General features: G+C 40.4%; 1 protein-coding gene across 4 annotated transcripts in view; it reads left to right on the top strand.

Moving 5' to 3' along the window:
• Window positions 1-19,645, top strand: part of FGFR2 (fibroblast growth factor receptor 2) — an 83,119-nt gene extending 63,474 nt beyond the window's left edge. For 2 of the 4 annotated variants that reach the window (XM_083843730.1, XM_083843729.1), the window contains 9 exons: window positions 1,121-1,272; window positions 4,536-4,657; window positions 5,236-5,346; window positions 6,107-6,297; window positions 9,753-9,875; window positions 11,116-11,186; window positions 13,025-13,162; window positions 14,000-14,105; window positions 17,726-19,645. In XM_083843730.1, the coding sequence (XP_083699856.1) occupies window positions 1,121-1,272; window positions 4,536-4,657; window positions 5,236-5,346; window positions 6,107-6,297; window positions 9,753-9,875; window positions 11,116-11,186; window positions 13,025-13,162; window positions 14,000-14,105; window positions 17,726-17,890 (1,179 nt within the window). In that variant the 3' untranslated portion in view covers window positions 17,891-19,645. The remainder of the gene's footprint in view (window positions 1-1,120; window positions 1,273-4,535; window positions 4,658-5,235; window positions 5,347-6,106; window positions 6,298-9,752; window positions 9,876-11,115; window positions 11,187-13,024; window positions 13,163-13,999; window positions 14,106-17,725) is intronic. The other 2 variants (XM_083843728.1, XM_083843727.1) reach the window with 1 other exon arrangement.
• Window positions 19,646-20,456: the final 811 nt, after the last annotated feature.

Raw genomic sequence — 20,456 nt, 5'->3', positions numbered from 1 at the left:
ATGTGAGGATGGGTACCAGCGACTGCATTGCGACGTGACTTTTGTCCCACCACGGCCACCAGTTACAGCCTTGGCATGGCCTCTGAAGAGAGGAGGAGGATTTACTCTTACAATAGGGGACATGGTGGCAATACAAGCATTTTTGGTATGCATTTTTGCAGACAGCAGGCTGTTTGCAGGTTTAAGAGAAGAACCTTATGGACGACGCACCATTTTCACCAACAGAATTTTGTTACGTGGACGGAATAGCTCTGCTTTCAAAGCAGCTATCATTATTTCTTTATTACCTATTTTATTATCCTTTGATGCTCTAAGGAAAATGTATTTCTGTTAAGGACAATGACAAATTGTACTCAAAGTGAATTACATTTTGAAGTGTTGGACATGAAATGTTTTTTTATGAGCTCTTTTCTGCCTCACTTGCAGAATCTTTGCTTAAGAATGGAGTTCATTGAAAACTGAAGTACCCCTAACTGTTGCGATGGCTTTTTGATGCTTTCAATGTTAAATGTTTAGAAAACATGTGAAGGAATATCCTACATTTTCTTCACAGTAACATGTGACCTTGGTCACTGGCACTGGTGGAAAAAATGGAAGGAGCCTTTGCAAAAATGCCATTTTTTAGTTAAAAAAATGAAAATTTTACTTTAATAGCAACACCTAAAAATACTAAATTTTGTACTGATTTGGAAAAAGAAATGATGACAAGGGAAGCTAGAAATGAGTAGAAGAGAGCTTATTGGTAACCTCTGCTCACAGTAGAAGCTGCCCATTGAGTGTGGTGCTGTAAATACTCACTTGATTAAAAATAAAAATAAGATAAATTGTAAGAAGCATACATTTAAATTCCATTCTGAGTGAATGTATTTTAAAATTTCATTCAATGGTTTTCAGCCTATGGGACAGACTGACAGTCAGGGCAGCAATTGCAGTCAGTTTTGTGCTTACAGGGAAGCGTAAATGTAGGAGAACAGTCCACTACAAACAAGACAGGAGGTTCAGTCCCTAATACCACTGTTCTTAGCTGGCTCAGTTTTCATGTACTGCTGTTTTTCAGCTTTTGGTCCAAGATTACATCTCTGCCTCTTTTTGTTTTTTGTATCTTGCATTGCAACAACAGGTGTCAGCCGACTCGAGCTCCTCCATGAACTCCAACACGCCTCTGGTGAGGATAACTACTCGCCTCTCCTCTACTGCTGATGCCCCAATGCTGGCAGGAGTCTCGGAATATGAATTGCCAGAAGACCCGAAATGGGAGTTTCCGAGAGATAAGTATGTAGCCTGTTTCCCTTAGTGCTACCTACGTGCATCTATACAACATGACGCAGTATGAGAGGGAGCTTCTTTCCCAATGTCTCTCAGGGTTTCTTTAGCTGAAAGTGAATTTCAGTTACCTGAACCTTCTCTGAAGATCAAGATCCAATTCAATTATCTGAATTATTATTTTTTTACATGGAAGTAGAATTTCCTCTGCCTGTTGCTCTGATTTATTTTCTGATTTCTTAAAGGCTTTCAGATACTTTGCTGAAATCTAACTCTTCATTTAGGAGTGAATCTGAAATTTTATTTAAAAATATATACGATCTAGGCTGGGAGAGATATCAGTGTACAACCATAGTTAAAGGGCAGATTTGCCCAAGCATTACCTCTGTGCATTAAACCATGTTTTTTAGTTTGGTATAATGTTTATAAAATATGTAATACAGTGTCAAGTAGGAGATAGAGAAAGTCTAGAATATGGAATTAGACAACCTTTTCTTTCACTTAGACCTTATGGAAAGGATTTTCTGTTGCTTTAGTATTAACCTGTATTAATGGTGATCATTTTTGATTTAGTGGGGAATTTTGCATATTATGTAATTGTGTGTACAATTTCTGTGGTTTAAAAGTATTAGGTTGCAAGCAGAATGTACTGAATTTTGATACATTTAAATTAACAGGGCTAAATAATTCTTTGAAGTCTGTTGAATAACATACAAAATGAGCTGCTGAATAATCAGAGCTATGATCATATTGCTTAATATAAAGTTGGCCTGTAAAATAGATAATAGTAATACAGGTAGAGCCAGGATTATATATGAAATCTGATACTAATTTTAAGAAGTCTTTAGGTGGATTTGAGAAACTAACACCTTTTATCATGAACAGTTTTCTTTGAAAGCTCAGCACTGTAACTTTTGGATAGCAGAGCCATAATTTTGAACCTCCTGACAACTGTTCTGGAAATTATTTTAATTATGTAGCTGAAAATTAGTGCAAAATGCAGTAATTGCCACCTGCAGGATTCTAGTCAACAGTGGGGGCCTGTATACATACTTCTGTCAGCCCATACCCTTGGGGGATACACTAAATGCGGAAAATTTTAGAGTGCTAAACATTAAAAACCGACATTCAGCACAAATGTAGGTGGAGCAGATTTCCAATGAAAGGAGGCTATTTAGAGGCAGTTTATTAGGTTGGGGGGCAAGAGGCACACAATGAGGGGTTTGTTACTTCAGTCCTAGCAGGGCAATAGCACATAAATTAACCAGTTTCCAATGCAAATGTTTGTTCTCTGCCAAGATCCTAAATTCAATTTCAGTTCTGGATAAAGTGCAGGATGACCTCAGCATAGCATATGCTGCCCTTCAGTCTTTGCACCTTTTTAAACCAGCGTTTGCTTTAGAAACCAATCCAAAACAGATTGAGGAGTTCTCACCACGGCTGAGACCGTGCTTGACAAAGCATCTGTGGGCTGCCCTGGGGAGGAAGCGCCCTTTGCTTCTCTATCTCTTGCCCGAGCAGATAAGCAAGGAGGGTTTGCAAACCACTTAGCCCCAGTCTAACAGCCTTCTGCTGATGGTACGACAACCCCCTGGGATTCATGGGCGAGGACAGAAGTCCATGCTTTTGGCAACCAGCCCCTACCTACGTCGTATCTGTGAATCCTGCTTTTGACCATGGGAAGCTACGACCGTAAGAACTTGGGTACGAAAATGCTTGTCCAAATCTGGCCCCAGCACCGGATAATGTTAACTGGATCAAGTTCACTCAGCATTCTCTGTGACATCTGCTTCAGCACTGCTTCTGGAGCTAAACAATATTCTTTGCGGCAAAAGGAGACAGAATCTGGCCTGTGAGCGTTGTGCTGGAACAAAAAAGATCTTGCCTAGAGGCTCTGAAGTTTTTGTTGTATTTTATCTTTTTATCCTCCTCAAGTTGGGATTGAAGTCTCTGTCTGTTATAGCTGAGCTTTGCAACCAGGGATGTGCTCCACAAAGTGGAGTGGCGTAGGCAGCTGGCCCAGTTAGTGACTGCTCCTCTTCAAAGGGTCCTTACATCGACACAGGATGATAACGGGGCTTCACTTTCCCCCCGTCTGCTTCCCACTCTGAGCAGAGCCCGGGTGCTGCAGGGAGGAGGTGTCTTCTGCTACCCTCAGCCGTGACAGCCGTGGCAGCAGCGAGCCTGCAGCCAAGAAACAGACTGTACCAGAGCCAGCTGTGGGCGGATAAAGGCTCCCGTCTCGCCCCTTAAAGGATCAAAGTGCTGGGGAAATGCGTGAAGATGTAAGAAGAGCGATCTTGCTGTGGACGGGGTGGATGCGGAGAAGGCGGTGTGTAGGGGACGCCGAGCCCTGCCAAGTGCCTTCACAGCAGCATCCCCCGGGGACAAACCCCTCCCTGCGTGCCCATCCTGGCCTCATTTCCCTGCTCACCATCGTCCTCCCTCCTCTTTCCCCCAAGAAGGCTGCCTGGCCTCCTCCTCAGCTTTGGGGAGAGGAGCGGGGTGATAACTGTGCGATAACTGCCTGCAGCTGAGCCCCAGTGCTGCTGCTGCACTGCTGTCACTGCTGTCGCTGCCCTGCCTGATGCCTTCGGCACAGGACATCGTTAGGCAAATGTGCGTGGCCCACATGCCCAAACAGAAAGCAAGGATATGAATTCTGAGCTAAAATTAGGCTATCTGGAAGTATGTTCGACTGTTTCATCCCTGTGCTGTTGTATCACAGGAGTTAGTAATACCTAAAACATCCACCTGGTTTTGATACCACCCTTTGCCATATAAACCACCAGCTGCCTGACAGCAAACACATGGCAGCGTGCACAAAGAAGCCTTTCTCCCATCTCCTTGCGGTCTGCATAGAAAGAAGAAAATGGGCCACGACGACACGAGAGGCTGGGGTGCTGCTGGCTGTTCCTGCAGCCTGAGTTTTGGCTGCAGCCCGATGCTCTGTGCAAGCTCTTCCCCTGCAAGCAGTGCATCCCTCCAGCTAGCCATTGAGTATGGCCTCTCCCTTTACAAGCAGGAGGGCAGCTTAAAAGCTGGGTTTAGCAACTGATCCGTCTGTATTAGACGCTCCCTGCTCTGTCCCTAAGAAAACAGACCGCAGCGCGTGTGAAAGCCGATGTGCGCCGGGCGTCTCATTAGTTCCATATGATAAGGGCTTCGTGCTGCAGCAAGTTGTTGAAAGGTTTTTATATTTAGCTCTGGAATTTCACTGCCTGCGCCCCTGCCCCAGATGCTGTGTGTTAATCTCCTGTTTACACCTCCAGGCTGACGCTGGGTAAACCCCTGGGGGAAGGCTGCTTTGGGCAAGTGGTCATGGCTGAAGCGGTGGGGATTGACAAAGACCGGCCGAAAGAAGCAGTGACTGTGGCCGTGAAGATGCTGAAAGGTAAGAATATTGGCCGAGCAGGGTCCGAGGCTGCTTTTAGCCATGAAAAGTTTCCTTTGCGGCATCTGAGCTCTGTCATTGTAGGGGGGTCAGAGTGCACATAGCTGACCTCAGCCTTCGGTGGTTTGCGGTGTAAATCTGGGCTCTTGACAGCCTGTTTATCTTTAGCCGCGAGTATTTGGATGTATTGGCATCGTGTGGGTCTCCCTGCTTTTAGCTGAGTTAATCGCAGCAGCAGTCCTTGCGTAGATCCTAGAGTAGATGGTTGGGGTCTTTTTGCTTTGAATTTAATTATAAAGCTTTTAGGAAAGGCATGATTATTAAGGGTTGATAGTTAAAGACAGCATTTTTATGTCATGTATTACTGACTCTTAACATATGACTGAAGAGGCAGTCAGTCCATCAAAGAGGCAGAGATTTTTCATTAGGACATAACACATGACTTTGTATAATGCACAATGTATACTAGGAAACAGATCGCATATTCTACATTTTGAAGCACACACTTCATAGCAGCTGGTGAGCCTTAGAGAAGCTGGCACAATAGAAAATATGAACTGCACCTGTGTCTTGTACAGATGATGCTACAGAAAAGGATCTATCGGACCTGGTATCAGAGATGGAGATGATGAAGATGATTGGAAAGCATAAAAATATCATCAATCTTCTTGGCGCCTGTACGCAGGATGGTGAGTAGAGTAAAGAAAGTAAGCCAGAACTTTCACGCAGGTCTCTGAAACTCATTAATCATCATTTTTCAAGAGTTTTTAAGGAAACAGTCATGCCGTGATGGGATTTTTAGATATTTCCCTAGCTTAGCAGCGATATTTTAACTTCTGTGTCTCATTATATTTGCAGCTTTAATATGAGAAAGGGTACTATATCATATGAAAACTCTAATCCCTTGCTGTAGGGAAAAATGACATTTTACAGTGGCTTTACCCACATCTGTCATTCTGAACTGTCAGTTCTGCTTTTGTGTCCCTCGAATTTGAAATGAGTAATTTTACTCTCTGTAGACCACAGTGTTTTTGTTAAACTGTAATTATGTAATGTAAATAAAGTCATGCAGAAAGGCATGAAAAATCTGGAAATGAGAAAATTTAATGTAACACTTTCACCTTGTTTGAGATCTAGTGATATTTTGCGTCTGGAAATGTCTGCTTTTCATGGCATGGTCTGGAGGGAATAGATGCTGAGTGGGTCAGGATTAAGGTGCCTTCAGTTGCTAATTGTAGCTCTGCCACTATCCTGCTATGTATGTAGCTTTGGCCAGCCACTTAGCAAACTCTGGACTTCCTTTTCATTCAAGTTGTGCTTACTGGTTTTGCAGTTAAACATTTCTTAATCCAGTTCATTTTTTTTATAGAACACTGGAAGATTTTTTACAGAAAATCGTTTTACCTTTTGACCTTACCCCAGTTTTTCCACTTCTCTGTTTACCCAAAGGTCCGCTCTACGTGATTGTAGAATATGCTTCAAAAGGAAACCTGCGTGAGTACCTGCGAGCACGCCGCCCCCCTGGGATGGAGTATTCCTTTGATATTAACAGGGTGCCAGAGGAACAGATGACATTCAAGGACTTGGTATCCTGCACTTACCAGCTGGCAAGAGGCATGGAGTATTTGGCATCACAAAAAGTAGGTAGAACTCAGTAAATAGCGTGCAAAGTACTTGGTGCATATTTGTTTTTAAGTTTGGTTTTGTTCCCATGTTGCTTATGGTCAAGAATTTGCAGGGAGAAGGACCTTTCTCAAACAGGTTGCATAATCCATACAGAAGATCGGTGGGAAAATTCATATGCTTAGTTTTATACCAGTGTTTAACAACATTGCTAAAATGAGGTCTGGAATCAATCATTTAAAGTAAATATTGCATATCTATCTGCACTTTGAGTTCATAAGCACAGGTAATCACTTGGTTATACAAGTCACATTACTCCACCCATGAGACAGTAAGGCATCGTTTGTATTCTGTTTGCAATCAGACCTATCAAATAGGCTCATACAATGATGTAAAATAAATTAATTCAGTTACTGAAAGGGTTTACAGAATGATAATAGGCAGAGTGCAGAAGATCACAAGGTGCCTGGGCAGAAATTGTGAACAGAAGAGGCAAAAATAAGTGGAGTGAACTAGTCACTGTAAGTTATGCACTGTACTTGAAGCTGGCCTTTGTCAGGATTAAAAGCTTGTCAAAAGAGTTTATTTATCCTGTCATGTCCCTAGACACTTATTACTTCAGCTTTTCTTCAAACAGTTTTTTCAACCAGTACCTTGATTAAATTACAGTTATGGAACCTTAGCTAGCCCTGTATGCCCGTGTAAGCATGCTGTGGCTTGGTGGGCAGGCAACCACACGTACCCTAGGTTGAGTTCGGACCCAGTCTAAACCAGAGCATCAGATGTTGATGCTAAGCATCCCCTGCAAGGTTAGTGGGACTTATACCAATTTCCAGTTGAGTCCACTCGCAAGTACGGGGCTGTTTTTAACCGCAGAGTAGAGCTGACTGTGAGCCTCCAGTCCTGCGGTGTAGAGTCATGAGTTTTTATTGTTTTTCTGCACTTTTAGAGTTTGAGGGTGAGGAGAAAGTCCAATTTTGCATTTATTCCTTTGTTTGGAAACTAATTCTTAGTGCAGTAAGGTAAACGTGGAGACGTGTGACCCCAGGACAAGCCCCTCTAGTAGAGTAAGCGTGAGTATTGTTTTAGGTAAAGCACCTTAGGGTATCTCTTCCTAAGATTAGTGAAACATTTGCCTGGCAATAAGCCATGTCCCAAGGGAAAAAAAAGTTGTTGTGAAAGGGAAAAAATATCTTTCTGGAAAATCTTGAGAAGCTCTGAAGTGCTGTTGAAGGACACTGCAAGAAGGTGTACACTTACACAAATGCACATGGCAGAATCATTTCATCTGTGGTCCAGTTCCTTTGCAAAAACACCTGATGAGTGCTGTGCTGAACTTGACAAAATGTAAGGCATTGCACAAGGCACGGGGAAGAAGGAAAACAAAGGCAGCACATAGAAAAACTGTGCATTCCAGTTCTTCAGATATCCCACCATTTCTGTTTGTATTTCTCTATTTCTTTTCCCCTTAGGGATCCATTTACTGAGCTGGAATAATAAGAGAGCTGGTCTTCTCACGGTATTTCCAGCGTGCAGGAACTGTGAGAAGGCCAGTGTTCTTGTTATTTCAATCTAATAAATGGCTCACTGACACTTTTGAAAAAGAACAAAACCCACATAGAGTATCCTCTCAGAATATAATTTTAATATGTGAAAGAGATACGTGGGTGCCTACTCCAGTTTTTGCCGTACAAGCAATTGTACATTGCAAGTGGGATATTGTTTCTAAGGTGGATGGATGCTTTTTAAAATTCTGTTGATGTGTCCTGTCTGACATGCCAGTACAGTGCAAGAGCCACAGGGAAACTTAAGATGCAGACGCTCACCCAGACCGTTGAAAAAAGACAGCAAATCACTGGGGCCAGAAAGCTGGCTGTGAAACCTGCCAGACATGGCAATCAATAATGGCACCATTCTGAAGACGGGAGGAGACTCGCTTGCAAAATTGCGGGGTATGAGAAAGCAGAGATACCCCCGAGAGAAGATATGGGTGTTTGGTTCACTTCTTGGACTCATGCAGAAATGCTGCATGCTGTTTGAGATGCTCTGCCCACAGCCTGCCGTTCTGGAACAGGAAGATGTGCTCTAGATCCTTTGCCACATCTGGCAGTATTGGCAAGATACCTTGGCATCTCAGAGGATGTGTATGTTCTTGTATTTGGGCAAGTGCATTTTGTTTCTAGTGTCTTGGAGCATGTTCTTGTAGGGTTTGAGAACAGGGATAGGGAAGCAGGAAGCCTGGCCGGTGTTATATCTGCTGCCGTAGCATTGTTGACGCTGAATTAGAAGCCTGATTTGACACTGAAAGCATGTGCTGTTGTCTGGTCCTATGTACGTGAAGGCACTGATGAAGCAGTTTTTTCCTGACATCTGCCCTAGGCTGTCCCAGTGAGGACCAGAAACTTTGCAGACTCATTTTACCCCCATACAGGATGAGAGATCTCAGAAAATTGCTGGGGCAAGGTATAATGTGAGAAAAACACTGAGTGTTGTAAAATGTTGTGGTGGGTTTTTTTCAGATTGTTTGTTTTTTTGTTTTCTTCTTGTAGTGGTTCAGTCCAGCATGTCTGTGCACATCCTGAAATGAGGAGAACACAAAGAATAAACCAAAATTGATGAGGGAAAAAAAAAAAAAAGAGAGAAAAGGCTATTTAACTTGAAAAGAAGTGAAATGTCCTGGGAGGACTCCAAATGCAATGTTCCTCACCATGCCCCTGCTGTGCCACCCTGTATGAACCCTAATAAAGCTGCTAAAACAGGAGTAATACGTAGAGCAGTCACAACTTCCTTTCAGTGTCAGGAATATCAGTTGCAAGTTTTCAGGATAATGCTGACATGAAGGAAAAAATCTGAGCAGATACTGGTTTTGCTTTCAGTATCAGAGCTGTTTAAAAAGCAAACAGTCCAGCGCATATTGTATTTTTTTTTTTCAAAATGAAATTGTTGTAGTCTCATGGTTGAAGTAAATATACACACCCTAGACATCTGGCTTTAAATTATATACTGCAGATATATATCTTATTAAGATCTTTCATAATAAAAATGGTTGCACTTACCCAGACTATCAGGTTTTAACCCTGTTGATCGAATATAATTTAAAAGAAGAAACTAATGAAAATGCTACAGTACCTGTACCTGGGTATGTGTAATAAAAAGTGGATCTCAAACAGCTTGAAACATTTTGGATCGCCACCCAAAAGCTTTAGCAAAATACGAGGCTTTAAAAATGAGGCTTTTTAAAGAGACTTTTGGTCAGTTGTTCCACCTGGAAGCACTTGGATGGACGTGGATGGGTTGCAGTGGAGTAACTACAACATACTTATTGCATGCGCTTATAGTAAATGTGGCATTCACACCTTGGCATTTGGGTTAAAATCCGTAAAGGAGACATGGTTATGGTGTAGAAATAATTACTTTTTTTACAACAGTTTATTTCAGTGGGCATTTTTGTCTTGTCTTTCTTTCCTTCCAGTGTATCCATCGAGACCTAGCTGCGAGAAATGTTTTGGTAACTGAAAACAATGTCATGAAAATAGCAGACTTTGGTTTAGCCAGAGACATCAACAATATAGATTATTATAAAAAGACTACTAATGTAAGTGGATGGTTTTCTTATCTCTGGAAACAAGTGTTTCTTTCAATGTTTCACTTTAAAACTATGGTTATAATCTTAATGGGCTTCTTGCCTGGCAGACTCACTTTTAATCACAGACAGAAAACAGGGATCAAGGACATAAGCATTTCTGTCCCTCTCCTACAGTGATGGATAGTTAAAAGATAAACAAATAGGCTTTATTTTTTATGATTTATTATAATTGCTAGAATATAAGTATTAATTTTCTGTGTCCGTGCCTTCAATCACTTGAAATAAGTGGAAAATTGATTCCAGCTTGTTTTGCACCAGCTCTTGGATCTTGAAAAACTATGTATAAACAGTGATAGTAGTAACTGTAATAAAAATCCTATTTATGTGTGGTAATGCTGTACTTGCTGTAAAAATACTTATGGCAGTAGTATCAAAGTGGGACTAGAGGCTGAGAAAATGGATTTTTACTTCCCCCCTCTGTGACTATTTTTAACCTTTTAACTATTGTTTAACCTGTACCAAATCAAGGAGACAAAGTTTCAGATGGGAACTTTGCAGAACTCTTTCAGTTCTTCAGACTTTGTTAATAGTAAATAGTATTTATACAAAATACTAATTAATCATCTTATGTGGTTCATCTATGAAAAATAAGCAGTCAGCTATTAATGGCATTTTAATGGTAATATCTGTCTGCATCATTCCAAAAGGCAGAGAAACCAGGTATGAGTTTGTTGGTGCTGGAGGAAATTTGAACCCACTTCATATCAAATTTGGTGCGACTCTTGGGCCCTGAGCAGAGTTTTTTTACAAAGCAACAGGTAGTTGTGGCTGCAAGCTTTGGGCCACTACAGAAAGTGGAAAGGAAAATGAAATTTTTGGGTTGAATGGTCAGCTTCTTGTTTTTCAGAGGTTTAGTGTGTTGTACTTTAATGTGGAATGGAATGGAATGATTTTTCCACTTTGATCTGCTTATCCTATGATTCTACTTGCAAACAGTATGGGAACATTTTTGGAGCTTTCAGTGTTTTTAATTTTATCGTCAGCGTTATATCCATTTTCCTTAATTATCTGCTCTTTTTTGCCCGTTTGATTTGATTCTTTTTTCCCTGAAAGTTTTAAAGGTAAACTGTTTGCATCAGTAAACCGATCCCTGAGAACTGATTAATATTTTAAAAAAAAATCAGTGTTGAAATCATCCGGCAAATTGCTTCAATTTTACTTTTTTTTCCCTTCCCCTCCAAATGTACAGGGACGACTTCCAGTAAAGTGGATGGCTCCAGAAGCTCTGTTTGACAGAGTTTACACGCATCAAAGTGATGTGTAAGTAGTTTTATTTGAGTGCTTTTTGGGGGGCAGGTGGGGAAGCTGGTTTGTATTTGTTAAAGTTTGGGATATTTTGAAAATGTATTTCCCTGCTGTCCTTTACCTTTAAGTGTTTTCATTCTGTTTCACATATTAATAGATGGAACAGGACTTGCCCTTAGAAAGTGAGGATTTTATGGTAGACTGCTAACCAGTGCTCTGTTACTAATCTGCCCAGCTTCAAAGCACATGAAAGGTGGAAAATGCTAACCTCCTTCTGTCAGTGCGGAAGTTTCCCCCCTTGAACTTATTTACGGATGTGCAGCTACAAAGAGTCTATCTAATTTGCTTGGCTTTTGACATAGTCTGCACTTCCTACAGGTTAAAAAGAGAGAGGGAGGGAGGGAGAGAGAGAAAAGAAAGAAAGAAAAAAAAAAAAGTAAAGAAAGATCCTGAAAATTTCTTGTCAAAATTTGTGCTAAGACTAGGTACAGTAAAACATAGGCTGGGTTTACCAGAAGAGTTTTCCCTGCTTTTAGAGACGTTGTTGCTTCCCAGCAGTGCTTCACATGTAGTAGGAAATCATTGGACTCTGTTGCTCCAGAATCTTTTAAAGTGTGCGGTGTAGCTGGCTGATGCAACAGCTCAGATTTATTCTGCTTCCCATTAAAGTTCCCTAGGCCCATCCTCGGTGCTTGCACGCGTTACGCTCTAAGATGTGTATTTTTTTTATGCAGTGCAGATGAAGATCTTAAGTTTTTTATTTCTCTGAGAGAAGCTGTTAACCGTAAAGGGCTGGATGCATCCCAGCACAGGTGTAAAAGCTTATGTAAGTCAGCACAGAGTTAAAATAGAAAAGAGCAGCGGGGAGAAAATAAGAGGTGTCTCCTCCTCCTTTAACTTGGATGTTCTTCCCAAGCTGTTCTCTCCTTAAGAAAAGCATTTACTGAGCCTTTTCCTGCCATCTTTATGTTATTTATAAAGGAAACTATATACACACGTTAAGGGTGGATCAAACTTTTGCTTTAAAATAACATCTTGACAAAATATTTAAGTGAATGTGAAGTAAACTGCTTCACTGGTTCAGGACTTGAAGCACACAACAGGCACCGAGCACACGGATTTTAGTGCTGGAGCTGGGAGGCTTTTGGCCCCATGGTGGCTTTGAAGGCAGCTAAGGATAATATTATTGTAAGTGTGTGCAAACAGTTTACTAAAATACACTGCTGCAAAGCTAGCAGAGCTGCAGAGGAGCTCGGGAGCCAGGGCAGGCTTTGTGCTGTGCTCACCTGGCAAAGCAGCCTGCCAGAGAGCCCCTGGCTGCCAGCACGACGTGACGGGGCAGGCATGGAGGAGGTGGCAAGCAGGCAGGAAAACTGCCTGAAATTAACCCTCCTTCATTTCCTGACAAAAATTAATAACTTTTTTTTTTTTTTTTTTTAAGAGCAGAATAATGCAAGATACTTTTGTTTTGAACAGCCTGCTTTTTCCAAAATATCCCACCCCATACTGGCAAACCAGCTGAACAGTATGGATGTTCTGCAAATAGCTAAAACTGTGAAGACGTAGTTCTTTGCAGTGGGCCTGGAAACTCGAGTGCTCAGAGCACACCAGACAGAGGCTGAGGATGTGTTTGAGAATGTGCCCGGGTCAGTCTCTGTTCCGTGTGCTGCTGATGCACCTGATGTGCTTACAGGTTGATGTCCCGCTCATGGCATTCAGAGATGAGCAGATGCATGAAGAGAAGCTTAGAGCTTTTTGAAGAGATCTTGACAGTCATTGCATCCATTGCAAAAACCTCTCTGTTTTCAGCAGTAAGGCAGATCTACTAATGCAGTTTTCTCTTTGTTTTGTAGATGGTCATTTGGTGTGTTAATGTGGGAGATCTTCACGTTAGGAGGATCACCCTACCCAGGAATCCCAGTGGAGGAACTTTTTAAGCTGCTGAAAGAAGGGCACCGAATGGATAAACCTGCCAACTGCACCAATGAACTGTAAGGACCCTTATTTGCTGTACAAGGACCGAGGGGTGCAAACCGTACTGCAATCACATGTTTCATGTTACCCCCAGCAGAACCTAGCGTTTTCAGAATTGTTGACTCTGACATTGTGGATACCTGTGCATATAGATATATGTGCATGTATATAGATACATAAAGGAATGGCATGGAAAGGTCTCCAGGCAATCTTGATAGAGGACAATTCTTTACACACCCTGCTGTATCCCCTTGAAAACAGAAGGGATCATCTACAAGCCACTCTTTGTCAGTATTTTTAACCCTTATTTTTTGTTTTATTTCATTAAACATGAAAATTCTCAAATGGCGCACACACCACTAATCCTGTGTAAGCTACATCAAGCTGTTTTTTTACATAACAAAATGCATTTGGGAACTGCATTAAAAATGCATTATCTACTAGTGATGGTGTGAGAGTGCTTTCGCTTTCTAACATTTCAGTATAGCCCTTGACTGTTTTTACTTTTTTCCCCCTCATTTTAATTTCTTCACTTCACAAAGGCTGCAATCCCTAACATGACAAAATATTTAAGCACATGTAATTTAATACCATTGAAATGTCACAGAAGACTACGGAATCAGGTCCACAAAGAGGAAATTTAGACACTGAGCTAAGTAGAGATACAGAAATAGAAATGCACCTTCAAGGGAAGTGACAGCATTGCATGGTTTTGGGAAAGACAGTGGTCCATGTGGAGGGCTGCGGGCTGCTCACTGCCTTACTTGTGATGAAGAACACTGGCTGCATATGAAAAGGCTTATGAGAAGGACGTGTGATTTTAATTAACCCAAGAAAATGTGCATTTCTTACAGCTATATGATGATGAGAGATTGCTGGCATGCTGTGCCTTCACAGAGACCAACTTTTAAACAGTTGGTAGAAGACTTGGATCGGATTCTCACTCTCACAACTAACGAGGTAGGTAAATTGTTTCCCCCCATAAGCTGCTGATCAGGATGAACGGTTCAGGAGACAGATGGAATTTATTCAGTTATGAAATCCTGCTCAAGTTCTTTTCTTGTTCTGTTTGTTGCTGTCCTCCGAGGTTACACGCAGCTAAACTATGCATCCTATGAAATACTCGGTCTCTTGCCATTATGCCTTGGTTTATGTAACAAAACAAACACATCTTTAGAATGTTTTTGTTTATTTCTCTTTGCATCTTTTGATGTATTTAGCGTAGCGCTATCAAGGGAATACACGTGGCAGATTGAGAGGCAGTGTTTATACTTTAACATGAGTTTCATGTGACGGAGAGTTGTTCGTGGTGTTTTTCATTTATCAGCTCAGTCTGATTCCCAGCCGTGATATCTAGGTCAGAAGAGAAGAAATTGTCAATGGCAGATTTCAGATTGTGTGTCTGAGAGTGAATTAGGTTCACTGAGATAGCTCTCAGCAGAGGGAAGAAGAACCCGCAGGGAGCGTGTGAACAGCCATCCAATTATCCAAAGGTCCTGCCTCACACTGCTTCAGGTTGGGGTATATGAATGCAGAAAGGTTTCATTTGAACAGCATTCTTACAGAGGTCTGGAATATTATTAGTTTTAGCAACGAACACGCTGATTAGCGTATTCACCCAGGGATCGGTTCTCTTACCGCTAAATCACACGCACCTTTGAGGAAGATCACAAGTAATGGAAATGTTGATTCTTTTGGTGGATACTTTATGAGAGAAAATCTTGGTGTCCCAGAAATGTGTTACAAATCCCTGTGATTTCTGACAAATGATAATGACAGATAATGGGAGACGGGGACAAGACGCTGCAACAAATTCTTCGACCATTTCAGAACAAATTTTTCATATTTGCTATGACTACAGCACTTCTTTATATAGGGAAAAAAAGTGGAAAAGAAGGTTTGGATCATATTATACGTGTCACCAACATTAATTTCTGATTTTTCAGAATTGTCAGAAAATAACAACAACAACAAAATTATATTAAGAGGCTTTAGGAAAGCCTCTTATATGCTACAGAGGTGACAGGAGAACCTGAGTAAGAAGATGCCGTTTTCTATGAACATCATTTGCCGAGTGTAGTAGGCTTATGTTTGTTTGAATAGATTCTTTGGCTTCAGTAGCAGCTATAAATTTATCTGGATTCTGTTTTTAAGGCTTACTCCAAAAAGTGTCACCTTCAGCAGTGGCTTGGGCATGAGGCAGGAGTACATGCTCCTGACCGAGCCAGCCCCGTAGCTCGTGTACCATTACTGTTTGTTTTCCCCTCATCCAATACCAGCTGAATCTTTTCCTGCCTAATTTATACACGATTTCACAAGGGCAGTTGGCGGTGGGCTGGCTGCCACCACAGAGTGCTTGGTGGCTTGGACTGGATCTGTGTTTGTGAATTCAAGAGGGAGGCTCTGGGCTGCAATTCTAAGCCTGGGAGAGGATATTTCTTCCTCTTGTGTGTTTAACCATCTTGCCTTCCCGATTCTGCATTGCTCGTAGACCTGGAAAGATCTCAAAGGTAACCTGAAAAGGCCTTTAAGGTTATGTAAATTACTTTGGGCTTGAATCGTAGGAAAACAGACTGGAAAAACCTCAGGAACATATCCGGTCCATCTGATCAGTGTGCAGCAGGATGCACTATACGTTTGTCATCCCTGACATGTTTGTGTAACCTGTCCTTAAAGATCTCCAGTGCTGTATTTGTGCATCACCCTGTGACAGTCCCTTGTTCTGTTTCATTACCTTTACCTTTTGAAGTCTTTTTCCTAATATCTAAGCCTTCAACTCAAGATACTGTTTTTGTCCTGTTTACCCTGGATGAAGAAAGCAAACGACTTCACTTTTCTGTGCAGCACACTTGATGTTCCTGAAACCTTGTCATGTTCTTTTGCGCTTTTGCGGTTTTGATACCATGGATTTTGAGTAATCTGCAATTTTGCCGAAGTGCAGCTCCTTCATGCTTTGGTGTGACCGTACTTGTGCTTGTCCACTCCACAGCTGCACCCCCCCCCCCCCCCACCAAATGACACTGTTGGTACAGCATCAGCCTTAAAAACCCTCATCAACTCTGAAACTGGTCACCCAACAGCATCTACTGAATTTGTGAAAGTGATTATTTTTGCTTAAGACTCTTGCTCTTCACCCTGCTGTATCTTTCCCTCTTCCCCATGTTTCCAGAGTATCACCCGCTGTTTCCCAGAACTGTATGAGTAGAAGTCACCAAGAGTCAGCCTCGTGGCTGTTTTTGTATCGGCACCAGGAACCATCCTGATGCTGGGGGCTTCGTATGCCCCTTTACGGGACTGTGGCCATTTACATCAGATGGAGAGGCTGAAGAGGAGATAAGGGTCCCACTTGGAGTTCTGAACTCATAGCTGGATTAAATTAAGCCTTTTGATATGACAAGCTGTGTCTGCAAGCCCATGAGAAAGCTGTTTCTTTAAATGCTGGAATACTTTCTTCTGTCTGTCTAGAAAGTGCTCGATCATTTCTTGTCACATAAGACTGGGCTGCTCATACATAAATGTATGCCAGGATTGGCCTTGTGGATCTTTGAATGTCCAGGCAGCAAGATAGAAGTAATCATCGATCTGAACTGCTTTCCCTTGCTGCCGACTGTTTTTGTGAGCATTTTAAAACTTGTATTTTTCCTCCCTTTTAAAATGGTGCCCATATTTAAAGAGTAATGTGGTAATGATTGAATTTCTGACTGAGGGAAAAAAAATGTTAACCAAAGAACAAAATTACCCCAAGCCTAAGCACAGCAGCATAAAACACTGACTGAGGTGGAAGACTTGTCTCGTCAGTATGATCATAACTTGCGGTTTAGCAAATGAAGAGATTGCATTTAAATGAATGCAGCTGCCTTTAGAAGTTGAAAGAGAAGGAACATTTCAAGGGGAAAAATAACTTTATTCTCCTGCCAAAACTGTTGTTTCTAGCAAAAGAGCCTTAACCCAGAACTTGGATTCAGCAGATATTATTTCCCTTTTTAATGACTGCTTTGGTGATGGCTACTCTTGGATGCAGGCGTGTGCGCGCACACAGAAGAAAATGTAGCATAAAGAAGGCAGATCTAGAGAATTTAATTTTCTTTTCCTTTTAATTCTTTTTTGCACATATGCCACTACATGTTTAAACACAAATTTAATATCACAGAATATAAAACAGATATTTAAACTGACCAAAGGAATATAAAGTTGGAAGTATCTTTCCCTCTCCAAATCATTACCATGTGCTAAAGAAAAATGGTTCTATTTAGGATGAAATTTCATTTTTATCATTGCAAGTGAAAAGTCCTCTTTTGATGTGGTTGGCATGTTTATTCCACTGACGCGGCTAATGCGGGTGATGTTGGGCTTCACAAAAGTACTGTCTTATTGGTTTGTGTTTTCTTTCTTTGTTTGAGCTCCTTGTTTCATTAGATATTTCAGCAACAGGCAGTTTTGAATGCAGCTGCATTAAGGAAATGACTGTCATTTTTAACCTGTTCTTTTACCCATTGTGTGATCAAGCCAAGTCTGAGCAGTAGTAACACGCTTCTGCCAGCTTTATGCACTGTTTGAAAATGCAATTTATTTTGTTGCAGGAGTATCTGGACCTCAGTGGACCTCTCGAGCAGTATTCACCTAGCTACCCTGACACAAGGAGTTCGTGTTCTTCAGGTGATGACTCTGTTTTTTCTCCCGATCCAATGCCTTACGAACCTTGTCTTCCCAAGTACCAACACATGAATGGAAGTGTTAAAACATGAAAAGGAATCATATAGATGAATAAAGAAACAAGAACATCAAGCTACCTACCATATACTAAACAAAACCTTTTCTCCAGGACCTTAATGTTTCTGCTTGTACATATGAAATATGGAAGAACAAAAAAGGAAAAAAAGAAAACTTGGAGGAAAGCAGTCAGATCCTACAGAAGAATCTCATAATTTGCGACTTTTAATAAATATTCCCAACAAAGAAGAATGTTTATGAGCTATATCTAGATACTCATCCCTCTCAATTTTCTGGCTCTCCGTAAGCTGCAACAGACTTTGTACAATGGACAAGTTGGACTTGAGGCAAACTCTGTGTCTGCCTTTCTTGTTTATTTTGTAATATTTGGAGAAAATATATGTTGGCACACACTTACAGAGCACAAATGCAGTATATAGGTGCTGGATGTATGTAAATATATTCAAAATATGTATAAATATATATTATATATATTTACAATGAATTATTTTTTGTATTGATTTAAAAATGGATGTCCCAATCCACCTAGCAAATTAGTCTCTTTTTTTAACAGCTATTTGCTAAATGCTGTTCTTACACAGAATTTCTTAATTTTCACCATCCAAAGGTGGAAAATACTTTGCTTTCAGGGAAAATGGTATATCATTAATTTATTAACTAATTGGTAATGTACAAAACAATTAATCGTTTATAGGGTTGTTGTGTTTTTGTAATTTAAATGGCATTTCTATGCAGGCAGCACAGAGAACTAGTAGATATATTGCTCAGACTTTACTAGTTTTCAGATCTTTTTTTTTTTTTAAAGAAATATTTACAGTATATAACTAATTTGGGGAAATTAAACTTTTGATTTATTTGTGTTTAAAAACTGCAGTGTCAAATGATTATTATCAGAACCAAATCCTTTAACAAGAATGTCTTTTATTCTCAATATCTGTCACTTTAACAACTTAACTCTTTAGGCAATGACAAAAAGAAAATCATTTCACAAAAAAAAAAAAAAAAGAAAAACTTAAAATGGGTTTCTAAAGCAAAGAAAGTCATTAATTTGTCTATAACCATAGCAGAACGTACTTCTCTAAAAGGAGCTGAGCTTCTACCCTGAGTTGCACATGCATCAAATTAACTAGATTTCTCTTCTCTGGGTTGGATAATAGGTTCCAGATCTTTTGGCCTGGATCTCTTGCATTTTAGACTATCCCTCTATTGTAACTTATGTTAAAAAGAGAGAAGTTGTTTATAATGACAATTTGCCATAGAATATCAGCATCTTTTTAAGGGATTAATTCATGCTGACTCCAGTATTTCCTTCTGATCCATTCCATAACAGTAGGTATAGCACTGGCCTCTGCTAAAATATCACTGTTGTTTGTATCTTTGTACGGAAGTCTTGTGTTTTTACTTTCAGAACACTTACACTGATACGGCCATGCAATATGAATGCAAATTACACTGTTTTATGTGTTTTTTTTTTTTTTTTAAATTGGGTAAAAAGTATTAAAATCTGTTAACTTTTGTACTGACAATAAAATGTTTCTACAAATATTAATGTTAAAATTACAAAATAAATGTCATGCAGCTTATTTTTCCTAATCGTTTGTGTCATACAAACTGGTTTCCTGAACACCAAGTGATGGAACACATCCAGAAATGCTTCCTTCTGTCCTTATCGTAGATCTTCTGTTGCCAAGCAATTCCTTCTGGAATAATATTTCTGTTTCTGCCTTATAAAATGTCGACTTATGAATAACATGGCTTATTTGAGTAAATATATGTACAATCTCTGGCATTTGTGGGGTGAGACACCATTTGCTGGAAAATGGTGTGAAAGGTTTGAAGTGTTCATGGTGCAGACAAAATATATTTCCTTGTTTATTTCGTCAGCTGTAGCCTTATTAGCAGCAGTGGTTGCTACTGTCCAACAGAAACCTCAGTATTCTTAATGACACGGTGTTTTTAACGTTCTCTCACAGGGCATCAGGAGATCATAAATCTTGATGTGCTCATATTGAGATGAATTTTAAAGCAGATTACTATTTCCATATCTTTTAAAAATAAAAGTACGTAAAGACAGAAACCTAATGGAAATGAGCTGTTAAATAATGTAAGTTTGTGTAGTTAAGCTGTTTTAGTTATAGGCTTTTTTTTCTCCTTTGCTTTGTTCATATTTGTTTTAGCTCTCAAAGCATTAGATTTGCACCTTGGAGATAGACCACAATTTTACAAATGTTGGCTGAAGTATATTACACCATTTGCCTTTTCCAATTTTATCGTGTAATCCCTGGATTAAGCTTTTATTCTTTTCTGTTATCTGAAGATTTTCTTCTCTGTTGCCTGCTGATTAATTTCCTTCTATGAATACACTGGTTGGAGAGTAGGGCACAGAAGCACTCAGTTTCTGCTGGAAAAGCAGAAAAGTGAATGTGGACTTGCAAGAGGAAGCGAGGCAGCAGAAAATAAAACCCAGCATTTGTGCTTATCCAAAGAAGATACATTCTTTATTACCATGACTACCTTTGGCCCTTTCATGAGAAGGAGAGGTTAGGAATTTGGACTGCTATCTCGTCTAAAAATAGTTGC

The sequence above is a fragment of the Anser anser genome (assembly GCF_964211835.1).
Source record: "Anser anser genome assembly, chromosome: 7".
Lineage (NCBI taxonomy): Eukaryota > Metazoa > Chordata > Aves > Anseriformes > Anatidae > Anser > Anser anser.
Note: the sequence above shows the minus strand (reverse complement) of the source record. Positions and strands in the feature narration are given on the sequence as shown.